This window comes from Emiliania huxleyi, assembly GCF_000372725.1.
Source record: "Emiliania huxleyi CCMP1516 unplaced genomic scaffold EMIHUscaffold_89, whole genome shotgun sequence".
Lineage (NCBI taxonomy): Eukaryota > Haptophyta > Isochrysidales > Noelaerhabdaceae > Emiliania > Emiliania huxleyi.
This window is the reverse complement of record NW_005195368.1, coordinates 72608-89681: the sequence shown is the minus strand read 5'-3', so window position 1 is coordinate 89681 and position 17074 is coordinate 72608. Positions and strand designations below refer to the sequence as shown.

At 66.5% G+C, this 17074-nt stretch overlaps 5 protein-coding genes across 5 annotated transcripts; 3 read left to right on the top strand and 2 right to left on the bottom strand.

Moving 5' to 3' along the window:
- Positions 1-141: 141 nt before the first annotated feature.
- On the bottom strand, positions 142-1814 carry EMIHUDRAFT_453644 (hypothetical protein; the record flags this gene model as incomplete). The annotated part of the gene is made up of 5 exons (XM_005757954.1): positions 142-557; positions 666-785; positions 921-1038; positions 1171-1445; positions 1518-1814. The coding sequence occupies 5 exons, from the start codon at positions 1812-1814 to the stop codon at positions 342-344; spliced, it is 1026 nt and encodes a 341-aa protein (XP_005758011.1). The 3' UTR covers positions 142-341.
- A 1954-nt stretch (positions 1815-3768) lies between these two features.
- On the top strand, positions 3769-8651 carry EMIHUDRAFT_220004 (hypothetical protein; the record flags this gene model as incomplete). The annotated part of the gene is made up of 3 exons (XM_005757953.1): positions 3769-3829; positions 7080-8074; positions 8424-8651. The coding sequence occupies 3 exons, from the start codon at positions 3769-3771 to the stop codon at positions 8649-8651; spliced, it is 1284 nt and encodes a 427-aa protein (XP_005758010.1).
- A 1196-nt stretch (positions 8652-9847) lies between these two features.
- On the top strand, positions 9848-12372 carry EMIHUDRAFT_220003 (hypothetical protein; the record flags this gene model as incomplete). Its single annotated transcript, XM_005757952.1, has 3 exons — positions 9848-11323; positions 11432-11521; positions 12364-12372. 3 exons carry the CDS (start codon positions 9848-9850, stop codon positions 12370-12372), a joined length of 1575 nt encoding a protein of 524 aa, XP_005758009.1.
- Positions 12373-13324: 952 nt separating this feature from the next.
- Positions 13325-15740, bottom strand: EMIHUDRAFT_453643 (hypothetical protein; the record flags this gene model as incomplete). Its single annotated transcript, XM_005757951.1, has 7 exons — positions 15699-15740; positions 15228-15665; positions 14919-14978; positions 14504-14575; positions 14282-14367; positions 13902-14157; positions 13325-13384 (listed from the first exon to the last, which is right to left on the bottom strand). The coding sequence occupies exons 2-7, from the start codon at positions 15471-15473 to the stop codon at positions 13325-13327; spliced, it is 780 nt and encodes a 259-aa protein (XP_005758008.1). The 5' UTR covers positions 15474-15665; positions 15699-15740.
- Positions 15741-15830: 90 nt separating this feature from the next.
- Positions 15831-16968, top strand: EMIHUDRAFT_438939 (hypothetical protein). Its single transcript, XM_005757950.1, has 2 exons — positions 15831-15893; positions 15964-16968. The coding sequence occupies exon 2, from the start codon at positions 16086-16088 to the stop codon at positions 16668-16670; it is 585 nt and encodes a 194-aa protein (XP_005758007.1). The 5' UTR covers positions 15831-15893; positions 15964-16085; the 3' UTR covers positions 16671-16968.
- Positions 16969-17074: the final 106 nt, after the last annotated feature.

Genomic DNA, 17074 nt, shown 5'->3' with positions numbered 1-17074 from the left:
AGCTCGCCGAGAGAGATCCCCTGTGCCCTGTGCCCAGCCCCCGCGCGGCGATGCGCCCTTCGCTTTTGCAAAATCCTGCGGAAAGGTGTGGGGGCTGTCCTCGACCCCCCACAGCCTTAATGCCTAAAAGCTAAATAAATAAAACAATAAAAAATAAATAAATAAACAAATAAAACGGTAAGTCTGTGACGAGATGGGATTTAGGGACATGTGTCCCCGCCCTGCACGATCTTGGTGTGAGGGATCTCCAATCCGTGACCCAGCCCTAGCTTGGGATGTCCGTTTTATTTTGTTTATTTATTTATTTATTCTCCTCGTCGCGAGGCGTCACCGCCAGTGCTTCAATAGTCGTCCAGGTCGTCGGCGTCGTCGATCGGCGCGGGGGTGACGACGAGCGAGGCGGAGGCGGAGGCCTCGACGCCGAGCACCGCGAGCGAGAGCGCCTGCACGCGCAGCTCATACTCGCCCGCCTCGAGCGGCGCGACGATCTTGAGCTCCGCCTCCGCCGTCGGCGCCGCCGGGTCGAGGACGTCCGCCTCGAGAAAGCCAACCATCGCCTGGCGCCCAGGCGGGGAGAGGCCGTCACCGTCACCGTCACCGGAGGGGCGCGAACCGACGCCGCAATCGTGTCACGCGTCGTCTAAGCCTCTCTCTCGGCCGCTCGCCTCCGCGCCGCCGGCGGGCCCGCCGCGGCGCGAGACGAGGCACGTGTAGCTCTCGCACACGCGCACGGGCGCACGTCCGTTGGCGGTGCTCCACTTGCCGGCGAAGGAGGTCGCGCCGCGCTGCGCGGGGGGGGGGGAGGGGGCGGGGATGCCGTGGGCAGGAGGGTCGGTGCGGTGCGGAGGGGTGCGGCGGGGACGGTGTGGGGGAGGGGTGGTGTGGGGGAGGGGTGGTGTGGAGAGGGGTGAGCGGCGCACCTTTGCGGCGGCGGCAGCCTCCTTTGCGTGGGCCCGCGAGAGGCGGACCTTGAGCATAGCGACCGAGCCAGCGCTCACCGCGCCGCCCGCGCCGCCCATCCACGACGCCGCCGAGGCGCTCGCCGCGAGGCGCGGTAGGGGGAGGCCTGCTCACAGAGACGCGTGTCAAGAGGCGCGGCCGCGGCAGGCCTGCGCCGTCGGGGCGGCGCGGCCTGCGTCCGCGAGCGCCTCCTCTGAGGCGCGGCGCGACGGCTCGTGGTCCCAAGCGGGCCGCTGGAGGCGGAGGCAGGCGAGCAGCTGGAGGAGGCAGCGCGCGGCCTCCGGCGACCCGCCCTTGCACGCCGCCTCGAACCCGTGCCGCGTCAGCTTGACGGCCGCCTCCGCCACCGCCTCAACTGCAGCCTCGGCCTCATCCGCGTCGCGCTTTGGCCAGAGCCGCGCGGGAAGCTCCCCGCGGCGGAGGTGGGTGTGGACCAGGGCGGCGGCGACCGCCGCCGCGCCGTCGCCCTCTGGCGGTAGCTCCGCCTTGCCGGCCAGCGCCTTTCGCACCGCCGCGGCGGCGGCCGGCGAGAGAGGCGACGCGAGCCGGCCGAGAACCTCGGTGGTGGCGAGGCCGGCGAGGAAGGCGTCCGGGTCGGCGCCGGCGGTGCGCGCCAGCTTCTCCACCGCAGAGAGGTCGGCGCGGGCCACCGCACCGGGAGGAGGCGCCTTGCGCTTGGCAGCCGCCGCCTTCTCCCGGGCCACAACGCGCTCGGCCTCGCGCTTCCGCCGGAAGCCGAGGGCGATCACGATGACGATGAGGCCAGCCACGATTGCAACGACGGTGGCGATCACGGTCTCTGCAGAGTCCTGGACCTCCTCGACGGCGACGGCGGGCTCCTCTGGGCTGGCCATCGAAGCGTCAGGCCGGAGCTCCAATTGCCAGGCGGCAGATTTCTTTTTCCGTGTTCGGGGGGCTGTTTTCGAGAGAGTTTTAGAAAACCAAGAAGAATCTCACAGTGATTTGGGCTCGGCAGCTTGTCAGCCCTCAGCCGAAGCTGGGGCCGGTCCCAGCCGTCTTGTTCTTCGTCGCGCGCGCGCGGGAGCGGGAGAATTTTGTTGTTGAGAATTTTGCTAAAAGATCTATCTAGAATTTTTCATTCGAGAGATTTTTAGCAATACCAATTTGTTTTTGTTCATTCGTGTTACGAGAGAGACTTTCTTCTTGTGTTACGTGTACACGCCGGAGACAGAATTATTGTGTAACCCACCCTGGTCGACGAATCGCGCCCGCTTCGCGCTTCCGAGGTCTCTCTATCGCTTGGAGCACTTACTTGGAGTGCAGTCGGCAACCTCACATCCAGGGCCGGGGAGCTAAGAAGCGCACCCAGCGGGCCGGATGATCGGGATCGGGTTGCGGGCAAGAGAGCCCTAGCCCTGGGCGGGGTGCGCGTTCGCAGGGAAAGGGCCATAAAGTAAACACGGGTCTCCGAGGGTTGGTTCCGTGTACCGGGTTTCCCCTTAACTTCAGAACGCCCCCTCTACTCGGAGCTAGTAGACACGACACTGTACACCACGCACTTACACAGGTCCTCACTCAGCATCCCGTCCCAGGGTTCCACCGCCCGCCTTCCCGGGGCTTCTCAAGATTTAAAAATTCGTCTTATCCTTTCGCCTGCGGAAACGACCAGGGACCCCTAGATGTCACCCCGGAAGCTCCGACGAGTTGCCATCTCCAGTGCAGCGGGTCCTGGCCTGCGGCGCGGATCCTCCCCCCGCCGGGCTAAACCCGTCCAGCGCGGTATGCCGTCCGGGTCACCCCCAGCCACTCAGAACTGCCCCATAGCCTCCCCGGAGCCACCCCCAACTCTCGCCACCGCCACGTGGCGCGCTGTCCACCCCCTGGCATTGCGCAGCATTGGCGCTGAGTGAGCGTCGTGTCGGCGGCAGGGAAAAGGGCGGGCTGCGCGGCGGCGCGCCGAAACCCAACAACTGGCGGAACTGCAGGCAGCGGCGGCCAGGCCGCTGGCACCAATGCGACGGTCGGTCCCAGCTGGCTCGCTGCACATCTCTCGTATTGCGAGCGGTGCGACCGCGGTCAGCACAGGCGCTGCCGCCGTCTCACGACCTGCACCGCGCGCAAGCGGTCGCCCAATGGGGTGAACAAGCGAGAGGTCGGTGCGCGCTGCGCAAGTAGCAGGCGCTCCCGTACCCCACGCCTCCTGACCCTCGGATTCCCCTCGCGCCGCAGAGCGTGCGGCAAAGCGCGCGGCCAAGGCCCGCCCGGCGGCCAACGGACCCGTCCTCCCGTGGCACCGACGGCTGCGGCCTGATAGCTCGCCCGCCGTGCAAGAGGAGGGCGAGGAGGAGGACGAGGAGGAGGACGAGATGGAAGGCTACATGCGCCGTTTGAGGCCAAACGGGGTGACGGCGACGGCACAGGTGGCGGCGCCGCCGGCGCTGTCTCGGCGGCGGCGTGAGTCACCGAGCAGGGCCGTGGCCCGCGGGTAGGAGCAGAGGTGGACGAGCTGCCAGCAGTCCGCCCTGCTTCTTTGGCAACCCCGGGCCCGAACACGGTGTTCACACCCCGTACAGGGGAACACTGTATTGGGGACGGTCGCACGAAACGGACGGTTTCAATGCTCGACGCATCGTGCCCGACTCTGACTCGCGCGACTGCTTCTGGCTGCTCGTTCGACGTTCCGCATTCTTCTACCCACCACCATCCCCTTGCCAGTGTGCGCGCCAGTCTTCCCTATCTAGATTGTAATTAATAAAAAGAGCCGTCATCTCCATAAGTGATAAGAGATGGATGGGCGACGCACCAACACAGAGGCGCGCACCCCGGTCCCCGCCCCGCTCGCAGGGCATGAGGGCCCAACAGGAGAATCGTGCTTTTTGGGTTGGGTTGGGTTGTCGGCACGGGTTGGGTTCGTGAGTTGCGCGCTTCATCAAAACGGTTTCTTCAGGGCCCGCCAGTATTTTTCTTTTTCTCGCGATGTCCACCCCGCCGCGGCGCCGCTCGCGCCGCCTCGCCGCCGCCTCCCCCGCCGCTCTCTCGCCAGACACGCCGCCGCCCGCCCTCCTTCTCGACCTCCCCACGGAGCTCCTCGTGCGCGCCCTCTCTCGCTGCGACCCCGCCGACATCGCTCGCGTCGCGGCCGTCTCGCTGCTCTTCCACGCCTCGCTTGCGGTGGAGGGCATCCGCTTGTGGGCGCAAGAGCGCGGCTACGAGCTTCCGGCGCAGCCAGAGGGCGAGCTCTGCGCCGTGCGGTGGCTGTGCTTTTCGGCGCTGCTGTGCGAGCACAACCCGCCGGCGAGGGCGGCGGCAGGCACTCGGCACAGCGTCTTCATCGATGGCGAGGGGCGGCTCTCGTCGTGCGGCAGGGCGCTGGACTGGGCTCCAGGGCTGCTCGGGCACGGCGAGGGCATGATGCGGCTCAACGCGCCGACGCGTCTCCCGTCGTCGATGGGTGAGCGCGCCGTGAGCGTGGCGGTTGGAGATGCGCACAGTCTGACCCTCGCCGCCGACGGAGCTGTCTGGAGCTGGGGCTTTGGAGCCCTTGGCGAGTTGGGCCACAGCGACGGGCAGGGCCAGCTGCTGCCGAAGAAGATCGAGGCTTTGGCTGGCCAGCGCGTCGTCGCTGTGTCGGCTGGAGGCAGCCACAGCATCGCCATCACCGCTGGCGGCGCCGTCTGGAGCTGGGGCTATGGAGGCTACGGCCGCTTGGGCCACGGCGACGAGCAGAACCAGCTGCTGCCCAAGAAGGTCGAGGCCTTCGCTGGCCAGCGCGCCATCGCAGTCTCGGCTGGAGAGCGCCACAGCCTCGCCCTCACCGCCGACGGCGCCGTCTTGAGCTGGGGCTGGGGAGGCTTTGGCCAGCTGGGCCACGGCGACCGGCAGGACCAGCAGCTGCCCAAGAAGGTCGAGGCCTTCGCTGGCCAGCGCGTCGTCGCTGTGTCAGCGGGAAAGAACCACAGCTTCGCCCTCACCGCCGACGGATCTCCATGGAGCTGGGGCGGTGGAACCGGTGGCAAGCTGGGCCACGGCGACGAGCAGCACCAGCAGCTGCCCAAGAAGGTCGAGGCCTTTGCAGGTCGGTGCGTCGTCGCTGTGTCGGCTGGAGCATTCCACAGCCTCGCCATCACCGCCGACGGCGCCGTCTGGAGCTGGGGCGATGGAGGCTCGTGGGGAGGCGAGGGCCGGTTGGGCCACGGCGACCAGCAGCGCCAGCTGCTGCCGAAGAAGGTCGAGGCCTTGGCTGGCCAGCGCGTCGTCGCTGTTTCGGCAGGATTTCGACACAGCCTCGCCAACACCGTCAGCGGCGACGTGTTTACCTGGGGCGAGGGCGAAGACGGCTGCCTAGGCCACGGAGAGGACCTGTCGAACCAGCTGCTGCCCAAGAAGGTCGAGGCGTGGGCGCGGGAATGAGTCCGCGGCTGTGCTTGTGGCGCGAGTTACGCCGTCGGCGCGAGTTATTGTGACGCATCGAGTTCCGCGCAGAGTCATGCCTGCATAAATCTGAGCGCGAGGGTGACGTGGAAAGTGGCCTTGGGCCCCCCTCTTCTGCCGGTTGCTGCCCAAACACGGCGGCTGTCAGCCGAGGAGCGAGGTCTGGCGCCAACCGTTGCGGCAATGTTCTTCTAAGACAAATGTAAGCGCGCCACGCCGTTTTCTTTTTGCCCGTGCCCAGTGTCGTGCGAGGGAGTTTTCTTCTTTCTTTCCAGTGTGCTGTGAGAGAGGCTTGAAAGTAAACACAAAACACGGGTCTCCCCGAGGGTTGGTTCCATGTGCGTACCGGGTTTCCACACACACACACACACACACACACACACACACACACACACACACACACACACACACACACACACACACACACACACACACACACACACACCGCTCACCCACGCGCACCGGGCCTTGCACTTTAAATGCCGTGGGGCTCCTGTCGTTGGACGTGGAGACGCGAGGGTTGCACCCCCCCTTGCCCCACCACCTCGTGTGTGTGGAGAAGTTTACCTTACCTTACCTTACCTTACCGGGTTTCCCCTTAACTTCAGAACGCCCCTCTTGCCTCTACTCGGAGCTAGTAGACACGACACTGTACACCACGCACGTACACAGGGCCTCACTCAGCATGCCATCCCGTCCCAGGGTTCCACCGCCCGCCTTCCCTGTTTCTCAAGATTTTTCTTGCGGAGGCTTTTTGCGACAAGCATCCCAAGCTCACCGGTGTGAGGATTCATTGCCACTGTATAAGGTGCTGTGCAGCACCTGAGGGCTACCTGAGTACTGCCATGTTTGCTACATCAACAGGGGTGCAACTGAGCCGCAACTTGAGCTAGAACTTTTGAGAGGCTGCAACTGAGGGATAAAAGTACTGCCACCGCCAAGTATTGCTGCTGCAACCCTGATTTTCTAACTCTGTGACTCCAATGGGTCTACGTCTCTGCTGTGTTAGATCATCAGAGGTGTCGAGGTGGTGTCGAGCGGTGTCGAGCGGTGTCGAGCGGTGTGTCGAGCGGTGTCGAGGGGTGTCGAGGTGTCGAGTTTGGCACCTTGACACGGACGAGCGTGGTACCAGCCTAGATGGTGTCGAGGGGTGTCGAGGGGTGTCGAGGGTGTCGAGTTGGCATGGGGTGTCGAGGTGTCGAGTTGGTGTCGAGGTTTGGTGTCGAGGTGTCGAGGCCAAGGGCTCAGGAGCAGGAGAACTAGGAGAGCGCAACCAGTAGGAGGCCCGCGCCTGCCCCCGTGCCGCCGGGTGCAATCTGTCCTATACGAGAGGGGAATCCCTGGGACCCTGTCGTGTGGGTGAACCCTGCCCAGCCCCCCTCCGTGTGTCGCGATGCGCTCCCCGCTCCCGTTCCCCTGTGTCCCTGATCGTCCTTCCAAGATCCTGCTCGTGCAGGTGGGGACCCTGTCCTTCTCCCACCCCTCGTTTGGCGTGCCCGTTTTATTTATTTATTGATAGCTCTCCCTGGTCGACGAATCGCGCCCGCTTCGCGGTCTTTTCAAGATTTTTCTTGCAGGAGTGAGCCGGTGAGTGTGCCAGTCCGCGCCAGTCCGCGCCCTTGTCGTGCCAGTGTGCTAAATAAATAAATAGAGCAGTCATCTCCCGTAGAGATGGGCAACGCACGAATGCCAGTGTGCTGTGAGTTCGTCTGAGAATTCTTGCACAGGCTTTTGCGCGGCGGAGGCCACCCCCTACCACTGCAGCAGCATCCCAGCAGCCATGCTCGCCGTGAAGCGCGCCTTCGAGGGCAGGAGCTCGGCGGCGGAGGAGCCGCCTCCGAAGCCAACCACCACGCGAGGCGGCCTTCAGGTTCGCTTCACCGCAAAGCTGACCGAAGCGCTCGAGCTCGTGAGCCGCTCGCCGCGAGGCCTGCTCGCCGCCGCCACCATCGGCGGCTCGGTCACCTTTGTGGACGGCTCGGACCTGTCGTTGCTCGGCGCGACCGAGGAGCTGCACGAGGACCCGCCGAATGCGGTCGCGTGGGCGGCCGGCGGCGAGACCCTGCTGCTGGCAGGCGAGGACGGGATCGCACGCGTGGTGAGTGTGGCGAGCCGGTCGGTAGTCCGATCGCACGCCGTGCGAGAGGAGCCCGAGGCGGGCAAGCGGCCGCGATGCCACCCCGTCTCCCGCCTGGCGGTGCTCGGGGACGGCGCCTTTGAGTTCTCCGCCTCGTTTGTCGCCGCCGCGGGCCGGGTCGCGCACTGCTACCGCCTCTCCGACGGCACGCTCGAGCACGTCTGCGAGCTCGCCTCGCCCGTCCACGCCCTCTGCGCCGCGCCGCGCGGAGAGCCGCTCCACTGGGCGTACGCCTTGGCGGTCAAGGGGTGTGTGCGGCTCGTCTCTCGCGCCGGGGCGACGGTGCATGAGCTGCAGATCGGCAGCGTCGTGCGCTCGCTGGCGAGCAGCGGGCAGTGGCTCGCGGCGGCGGAGTACGACGGCACGCTCAAGCTGTGGGGCCTCTCCCCCGTGACCAGCCCGCTCACGCTGCGCGGCTACTGCGGCACCGACGGCAAGGACGTGCAGTGGAGCGCCGACGGCGGAGGGCTCGCCGCGAGCGGCAGCCAGGCGGTCGTCTTTGACTTCACGGGCGCTCAGCCGCCGCACCCGTACCGCTCGCAGCCGTGGCGGCCGGCGGCCGGCAAGCCCGACTCTGTCCCGCGGGTGTGCATCGGCCACCGGGCGGCGGCGGTCGCGTGGGCGGGCGGTGCGGCCGCCCCCCGCCTCACCCCTCCCTCCACCCCCCCCCTCCGCACACACCTCCGCACGCACGCGCACGCACGCACGCACACACACGCACGCACACGCACGCACGCACGCACGCGCGCGCGCGCACACACGCACGCACGCACGCACGCACGCACGCACGCACGCACGCACGCACGTCCACACGGTGGCGTCGGGCTGAGCGTCTCGCGGTGCCGACTCAGGCGAGGTCGCCCCACCGCCCACCGACGAGTGGCCACCCGACCCTGCGACGCCTCCCGCGCGGCTGGCGACCGTGGACCCGCAGGGCCTGGTGCGCGTGTGGCAGCCTCGCAGCCTGCCGCTGCGCAAGGGCGGGCAGGGCAACCCCACCCAGCCGCAGCTGATGAAGCCGCAGCTGTACACCTTTGTGCGGCAGGACGCGACCCACCCGTCCGGCGAGGCGGCCGAGCCATGCGCGCTGCTGTGGCTGGCCGAGGACACCGTCGCGGTGGGCTACGCCTCGGGGGAGATCGTCGCCTTCCAGGTGACGTGACGCCGGCGACGGCGCGTGACAGGGCGGGCGAGTGCGGATCGGTAGAGGGTAGTCTCTCTACACTGCGATTCGGTGTCCGCTCCAGGCATCGAGATTCGATTTTTGATGACGGCGCTGTTGGTTGAGCGCGCCTCTCGCGCTCTCGGGACTCGGCGAGTCTCTCTCTCATGTTAAGACTAGTGCGTAGTGGGGTCGTGTGTGAGTGTATACGTAGAGAGGGAGCCGCCGTATCCTTTTGCTCCTCGCGCCGCACATGCGGGGCACTTATGGCCTCACTTGGCCGTCCCGTTTTGATCTCTCGGCTCTCGGTTCACAGCCTGAGACACAGCCTTTGTTATGACTTAAAGTATGAGAAGAACATGAGAAGAAAATACGTCCTATGGCGCTATGCCCTATGCGCTGGTCTGTGAGGTTGAGGTGCGAGCCCTGGAGGCCCTTATAGTGCATAGTGGGGTCCTGGGGGGCCGGGGGGCCGCGCTGCTACCCAGTACCCAACTCCCAAACAAACGCCACAAAGGTGGCGAGATAATGGCGAATGCGGAATGCCCGCAACCCACTGTAACTAAACTTGGCATGTGACAGCTCTGCGACGCATAGACCGATGGAGGTGAGGGGGTCCCGTACCATGGATACCCATCACTGAGCCGACAATGCTACGGGTAGCCCCAGGGTGGCGCCCACCCCCATGCCCTCGGGCACTTGCCTGCGCCCTCGCGCACTAGCCCACGCCCTGCCCCGCAAGATCTCACTCCATCCCGGCCTGTGGCATACCTCGGCACCCCCTTGCACGGAATCTGAGCGTGAGGGAATCTGAGTGTGAGGGAATCTGAGCGTGAGGGAACCTGGGCAGTGCCGCGTAGTGCGGCGTGCGCGGACGTGCGCGGACGTGCGCGGGCGTGCGCGGGCGTGCGCGGGCGTGCGCGGGCGTGCGCGGGCGTGCGCGGCGTGCGCGGGCAGGGCGCAGGCAAGTGCCTGAGGGTATGGGGGTGGGCGCCACCCTGGGGCTACCCATAGCATCGTCGGCTCAGTGATGGGTATCCCATGCGGAATCGACCCTATCCGGTGCTCAAGTGCTCAAGCACGTTCACCTGTCCCTGTTTGCCGTACCCCGTAAAATGCATCCCAATTCAATGCGGCGGATAATCAACAGGAATCGTCGTTGCGCACCCAGTAGGGCGGGGACGGACGGCCTCATCATGACGGGCCAACAACTGCCGCGGCCCAACATGCGAGTGCTCGACCCGCTGGGGCAGATCCACATCGGCGCGGCCGACTTTGAGCAGCTGCATGAGCTCATGCAGCCCGACTCACCCTGCGACGACGCCCCCAGGACACCGCCCTCCTCTGGCGCTGCCACCCGCGACCCCGCGTCATCCCCACAGAAGCAAAAGTTCTCGCTGCTGGGGATGGGCGAAGGCCAGGGAACGAGCGCGCGCAAGGCGGAGTGGCGCTCCGAAGAGGACGTCATTATCCTCGCCACCTTCCGCTGCGTTGGAACGCAGTGGGGCAGGATTGCCCTCCAGTTGCCGGGCCGCACAGCCGACGGAGTGCGCAACCGATGGCACCGGCTTCAGCGCAGACACAGCCTCGGCGATTCGATTGAGGGGCGGCGGAATTTGGACGAGCTTCTCGCAGCATGCGGCATCGACAAGAATTGGGCGCCCCCTCCGGATCCCCTCGATCCCACTGCCGATGGCCGGCGCTCCGACCACACACGCACAATGTGGACCAGCAGCGAGGACGCAATCATCTGCGAGGGGGTGCGGCGGCACGGCTTCAAGTGGCGACAGATCGCAGCAAGTCTTTCCGGTCGGACCGACTCCTCTGTCCGCAACCGCTGGCGCCGCCTCGGGAAGGATCACGCAGAGGCCTTTGCGACGGATGGCACCGACTCGGCGTCGGAGAGAGAAGGGTTCGAGATCTCGCCCGGATCGCCGTCGTCGCAGGCGTCGCCGTCGCCCGGGTTCGGGCCGGTGTTCGGTCAGCAGATGTCAGCCGAGCACGATAGCCTGAGCAGGCCGCGCACGTCCGATGCCCAGGCTGCGAGAGGGATGGGCGGCGCGGGGTTTGGCATGCCCATGCTGCAGCGCTTGCGGCAGACGGCGCCGTTCTGGTCGGAGAGCGATCTGGCGGTGAGCCCAACGGTGGTGGAGAGCATGGGTGAGCTGCTCTATCACCTAGACCCCGGACCTGTCTCGGGTCCGTACGTTAAGCATGAGTTGGGCAGCGAGCCTGCGAACGGAGAGGACGAGGACGAGGAGGGGGGGAGCCGCAGCAAGCGGTTCCGGCCGACCTGGACGAGTGAGGAGGATATGTTCATCGTGCGCTACGTGGAGGAGCACGGCCGGCTGTGGTCCAAGATCGCCGAGAAGATGGAGGGCCGATCGCACCGCGCCGTCCGCAACCGCTGGCTTCGCATGCAAAAGGGGCAGGCCACACGAGAGCGCCGCGGGCCCGACAACGGCTACCGTTGCCGCCGGTGCGGCGAGCTCAAGCTGGGGCACATATGCACGAAGAAGACGTCGGCGGCGCGGCGCTGGAACGGGTATCCAGGCCCCGCCCCAATACCGTCGGGTCTCACGCCGTACGCGTTTGGCCAACCACCGGCAGCGGCACCGCCGCAGGGCTTTGCCTTTGGCGCCCCACCAATTTTCGGCCAGCCAGCCTGCTTCGTGTTCCCAGCCCCTCAGTAGCCTCTTCCCGCCCTATGCTTCGCTCATGCTTAGGCGTGAGTAGCGCGCGCACATGAAACCATTTTGCGGGAGATTTTTTTGCCCCAGTTGCACAGTTTTTTAATGGGTTGGAGCTCTTGGAGGCTCTTGGAGCTAGCCTGGTTTTGGGGAGCATTGTTAAAAATTGCGTTTGCGACGGTGTGCATAAATAAATAAATAAATAAATAAATAAAAACGGACACCTCTCTACTGTGAGGTGGGTAAAAAAGAACAGGTCCCCGCCCTTGCGATCTTTGTGCAGGGTTCTTTATGGGTGTGGTCGGCGACTAGCCGGGGTCATCCTCCCGATATATGGGGGACTAGCACTAGCCGTCTTCCACATGGTCCCTCGGGTCCCTGCTGCTCCTAATCTCTTCGTACATCCTCCTGCTGATCTCCGCAAAGTCCTGCTCCCTGTCCCTCCCTCGTCTCGCCGCCCTGCGCGTCTGCTCCGCCTCACCGTCTTCTGCCCTGCGTCGTCTGGCGACGGGTCCTCCATAGTCGCGTCGAGGTCGCCGCCCTCCTCTCGTGCCTCTTCCCAACGTTCCCTCGGCGGCCGATGCCGTCTGCTCCGGCTCCCCAGTCCCCGGGTCTGCCCGCGACGGTGTGCTATATATCTGTTTACTTTTTCTCAATTTTGTGCGACCCCGAGGGCGTGTGTGTCGCCGGGATGTATCAAGAGAGTTTCGCCTGTCCTCCGGAGTCGGAAAACACCTCTGGCTAGTGCCATTTCACTCTGACACGCTAATCTTGAAAACGTCTCCAACGGAGCTCCGTGTTGCTCCCAGCGCCCTCCCCCGCGCTTCCTGCGGCCATGGCCGATGATACTAGTATGGGGGGTCATCTGGCTACCGCGAGAGCGACCCAACTCGTCGACATCGTCCGATGATGGTGCCGCAAAGTCAGCCCTCGGAGGCTATCGTGGGGTCGAGCCGGCAGTAGCCGTGACATGTGGTTCCACCACCCTCGTAGGCTTTGCCTCTGGCCGCCACCGTTCCCAGGCTGCCTAATGGGATGGAAAGGAAGGCTCGGCGAGCGTATAGAAGCGTGCTCGACCTCGTCGTGGCAACCTGCACGGCAGCGCTGGCAGGCGATATGAGCGTCGTGCCACCTGACCAGAGACGGGTCGCAGGCGTCGTACCGAGCGCGTCGAGACCGTGTCCTGATGTGATCTGCACGGGTGAGTCACGTCGGCGTCAAAGGAGCGACGTGCGACCTGTCAGAGCTTGATCTCCGATCTCAGCGGCGTCGAGTCGTCTCCGGCGCGCAACAAATGTACCTCCCCAGGACGCGCAGAGGCTGCTGCGACCCCGCTGAGTGGACGGCGGCACACCGCGCCACCTGCTGTGTGCCGCCGTCTACTCGGCGTGGTCGCAGCTGCCTCTGGAAGGCACCGAGAGGTACCTTTTTCGCGCAATGTGGTCAAAATCAAGGTTTTGTAACGCGAGCTGTGCCACAGTGAAATGGCACTACTACCCTCTGGGGGGAGGCGGGGGCCCCCGGAGGCACCGTGCGCCACGGGGCCACGCCGCAGTGCGGAAACGGGGCTCCCCCTGGGGGTTGGGGGACTAGCACTAGCTCCGTCTTGCGTCTTGGTGATCATACAGATGCACGAGTCACGGCTCACGCGACTGTCACGCATGTCCGGATGTACTCACCGCACTGTGTCCACACTGCGCACTCGCATCTCGCTGCGGCCCCGCGAGGCGCTAGTTGTGTGTTGCTGTGCCGACTCAGAGCACAGCTAACAGCTATCCCAGCTTGCAGCTACCTACGCGCCTCCCTCGCATGCACCCTCCCACCCACCCCCGCCCTCCCGCTCAAAAGTTGCTGCCACGCTTGACAGCCATGCACGTCGGAGCGCAAATAGACAGTCCCCGCCCACCCCGGGTGCGCAGCAATACGGCGCACTGACTCCCCCACGCCCCCCCTCCCCCCCTCCCGCCCCGAACGCGCCTCCACTCACACCTCCGAGTCCCGCTCCTCGTCGTGTTTCGTCACGAGGGGCGCGGCTTGCGCGTCCTGCGGGGTGGAGCGGAGAGGGGCGCGCGCGCGCGCTTCAGGCAAGCTGGCATCAGGCGAGCTGGTCGCCGCTCCGCGGAGGGTCCTGCGGGGTGTGGCGTGCGAGGTGTGGGCCAAGGCGCGGCCGCAGGCGCTCGTCGCGGCGGAGAGGGCGGGGTGGCGGAGGAGGGGAGGGTCAGCAGGCTGTGCGTGTGGCTGTGCGTGTGGCTGGAGAGGGAGGGGGGGGGAGAGAGAGAGACGTGGTTGGCTCTGGTGGCATAGGCTGGAGAGAGAGGCATTGGGCCCTGGAGGGTGGTGGAGGGTGGTGGGCTCTGGTCTCGCCTTGAGCTTGAGCAGCTCTGCGGCGATCCTCGCCCGGACCTGAGAGGGGGGGGGGGGGACAACTGAAGACGGCTGGCAGTGCGTGCGTGCGCGTGTGCGCGTGTGCGTGCGTGCGTGCGTGCGTGCGTGCGTGCGCGTGGCGCGTCGTTGTTTCGGGCGGCGGGCGGCGTCTGGAGGCGGCGTCTGGAGGCGGCACCTGTGACGTGGCGACGAGGCCCTTCTCGAGGGCGGCGCTGGCGACGGGCGAGCTCGCGATGGTAGAGGAGGTCTTCTCGTACAGCTCCGCCGCCTTCTCCATGCCCTTTGCGAGGTGCGGCGCCGCGGCCTCCGACGCGCTGTGGTAGGCCGACGTGGACGCCAGCTTGAGTCTGCTGGCGGCTGCCTTAGCGCCGTCGTACACCTTGTACTCGATCGCCTTGGCCTTTGCCTTGTGGAGCAGCGCGGGCGCATACCTGCGGCGCGTGGTCGCGGGGGCGTGGGCGGACGCGCCGTGGCCACGCGGCGGCGGGCGAGGGTGGCTCCGGCAGCCGCGGCTCTCGGCGGCCTCTCGGCAGTCTGTCGGCGGTCTCGTCTCACTTTTTCGGGAAGTGGATGACGGCGAAGGCGACGGTGCAGAAGAGCGTGAAGATGGCGAAGAGGAGCGCCATCGGCAGCTGGCCCAACTTCGCCATCTCCGCCTGCAGAGGGGGGGACGAGGGGGGCAGGGAGGGAGTGGCCGGGGCGAGCCGGGTGGTGGTGGGTGGGGGAGGGGAAGGTGCCGCTGCGCGCCTTGTTATACGCGCGCCGCACCGCCCCCACCTGCTGCTGATCTGGCGGCGGGTCGCTGGTCGCTGCGATAGCAATGTCGAGCGCGTGCTCCTTGAAGGCAATCTGCGGTGCAGGAGGGGGGGTGGGGGTGGCAGGCGCGTCTCACCCCGCCGCGTCTCTCTCCCCCGAGCCATTCTCTCTCTCTCTCTCTCTCTCTCTCTCTCTCTCTCCCTCCCTCTCTCTCCCTCTCCCTCTCCCTCTCCCTCCCTCTCTCTCGGTGTGCCGCTGTGCGGTTGCGTGCAGAGATGCGGCCGGTGTCGCAGGGACGAGCGTGTGGCGTCTCGGGAGGAGGCTGGGAGAGAGGAGGAGAGAGGAGGAGGAGAGGAGGAGGAGGAGGGTCTCTTGTGGCCCGCGGTTGGGAGGTGGCCCCCCCCTCTCTGAGATCGCGCGAGTCTCGAGGCCTCACCAGGCTCGACTTCATCGTCGAGCCGCACCGCCGAGACAGCTCGTACATCCCGTCGCTCACCTGAGGCATCATTCATCGCTGTTGCTCGCGGAGAGGGGTGTCGAGAGGGTGTGAGGTTGATTTCGGCTCGAGCTTTGGTGTGCCGCTCGACAGGCAGAGCGCCGGAGAGGGAGGGGCGGGGGCGGGAGGGGTAGACTGGGTGCGCGGGGGGCGGCGCGGGACGGCCGCGCGCGCGCGGACGGCCGCTGCGGAGACGCGTGTGGGAGCGAGGAGAGGCTCGCGGCGGTGCGGGCGAGCGCGGCGCCGCACGTCGTCAGAGCCGAGGCCTCCGACCCTGCTCCCGACGTCGCTCAGCGTGTCCATGAACTTGGCCGCGCCCGGCGTCGCCAGGTCCACGTCCACGATCACATCCGACGACTCTGGCGGCGTCGGCGCCGCAGCAGGAGCCTCGGACGGCGCAGCCGCCGGGGGGGCGCCGTTCCCGGCCGACTCCTCTGATGATTTATGAGAGCGCCGCTCCGCCATGGCGTTAGCATGGGCGATAGCCGCCTCCATCCGCAGATCCGACTCCGACGCCCGCTCCTCGATCTTCCCCTTCTCCGCGGCCTTGGCCTTTGCCCGCTCCGCTGCGACTTTCTCGGCGAGGATCCGATCGGCCTCCTCTGCGGCCGCCGCCTCCTCCGCCTCCGCCGCCGCCTGGGCCTCCGCCGCCGCCTCGGCGGCCTCGGCGGCCGCTTCCTCCGCCGCCTCGGCGGCCTCGGCGGCCGCTTCCTCCGCCGCCTTCGCTTCGTCGGCCGCCGCGCTACTCTCTGTCTCACCCTCCGGCTCCGGCATGTCTACTTCAAGAGCGCGCTTCTTCGGGTTTCTTCTTTGCTGGAAATTCTTCTTTTCGGGAGAGTCTTGGTAAACTAAACAGTGGCCAGGGGCGGGGCTTGCATTTTTGCCGTCGCCTGATGCCGCTACAGCGCAGCACACCTATTCTTCTCAGAGAGAGTTTGAGCAATACCCCTTCTCTTTTCTCGCGTTTTCCTCCGTTTTCTTTCGCCGTTACAGGTTTCGAAGTAACTTGAAGCCCGAACCGTGTTATTTCCTCGAGCGCCGGATAAGCGATTCACACGAGGGCCGTCACAACGTGTTTCTCGGCTCGCCCTCGCCCGGCCCGGCGCTATGCCGGCGCGTTCGCTAGAGGCTGCTGCCGCAGAGCGGAGGCGCGTGCGTCGCCTCGCTACTCTCGCGGCGAAGCAGCTGCCGCCGCCGAGACGCGACGCGGCGTCTGCCGAGGAGAGAGAGCCAGCGCGGCGGTCGCCGACGCCGCCTTCGAGCTGTGTGCCACTTCTCGGGTGCACGACAGCTCTGCGCGGCAGCAGCATCAGCAGCCGCCGCACCGCCACCCGCCTCGCGCCTGTCGCGGCCGGAAGGGAGCACGCCGTCGCTGCCGTGGTACCGAGGGCCGGAGCCCGACTCTCGTACAGTCGAGCGGCTCCGAGGCGAAGCGCTGACACACACAGGGCATGCCGCGCAAGGAGAGCGCGCCTCGAGGCCGGCAAGTGCGCGTACGTGCCGCGCGGTCTTGGTGGCGCGATTCATGACGGTCGCTCTCGCTGCCGGCCGATGAACCCTCGCCGCCCCCGCACCAGCGACACCGGCCGCGGCTCGCCTCCACGCGCCGGCTCGGAAGAGGGGCTGTCGGCGGCGCAGCAGAGCGGCTCGCCTCGGCGCTCGAGCCGCCGACAGCCCCACTCCTCGACGTGACGGCCGCTCCCGGAGCCAGCCGGTGCGCGCCCGACCCACGCCCCCTCTCGCACCCCTCCGACCCCCCCTGCGCGGCGCACCTATCCGCTGTGCGCCGGCTCGAGCGCCTATCGCCAAATCGCGACGTTTGAGCGCAGCGCACGCGTCCCACACGTCACGCGCGCGCAGGAGAGCGTGCGGCACAGCAGTAGCGTGTACTCGCCGAGGGCATCGCGCCGAAAACCCCGCGCGTTCCGCCCCAACAGAGGCTGCAGCCTCTGCGACAAAAACACCACTGTAAAACGGTGAGTACTTGGGGTTGAGTGGGCTTGCTTGCTCCCTTAGCCGGGAGCAAAAATGCAAGAAAAGCGGTGGTATTTTGAGGGGGGGCACCACACACATACGCACACAACACACAACACACA

Coding starts and splice junctions, on each gene's coding strand:
- EMIHUDRAFT_438939 (XM_005757950.1), top strand. CDS start 16,086: ATGCCGGCGCGTTCGCTAGAGGCTGCTGCCGCAGAGCGGAGGCGCGTG.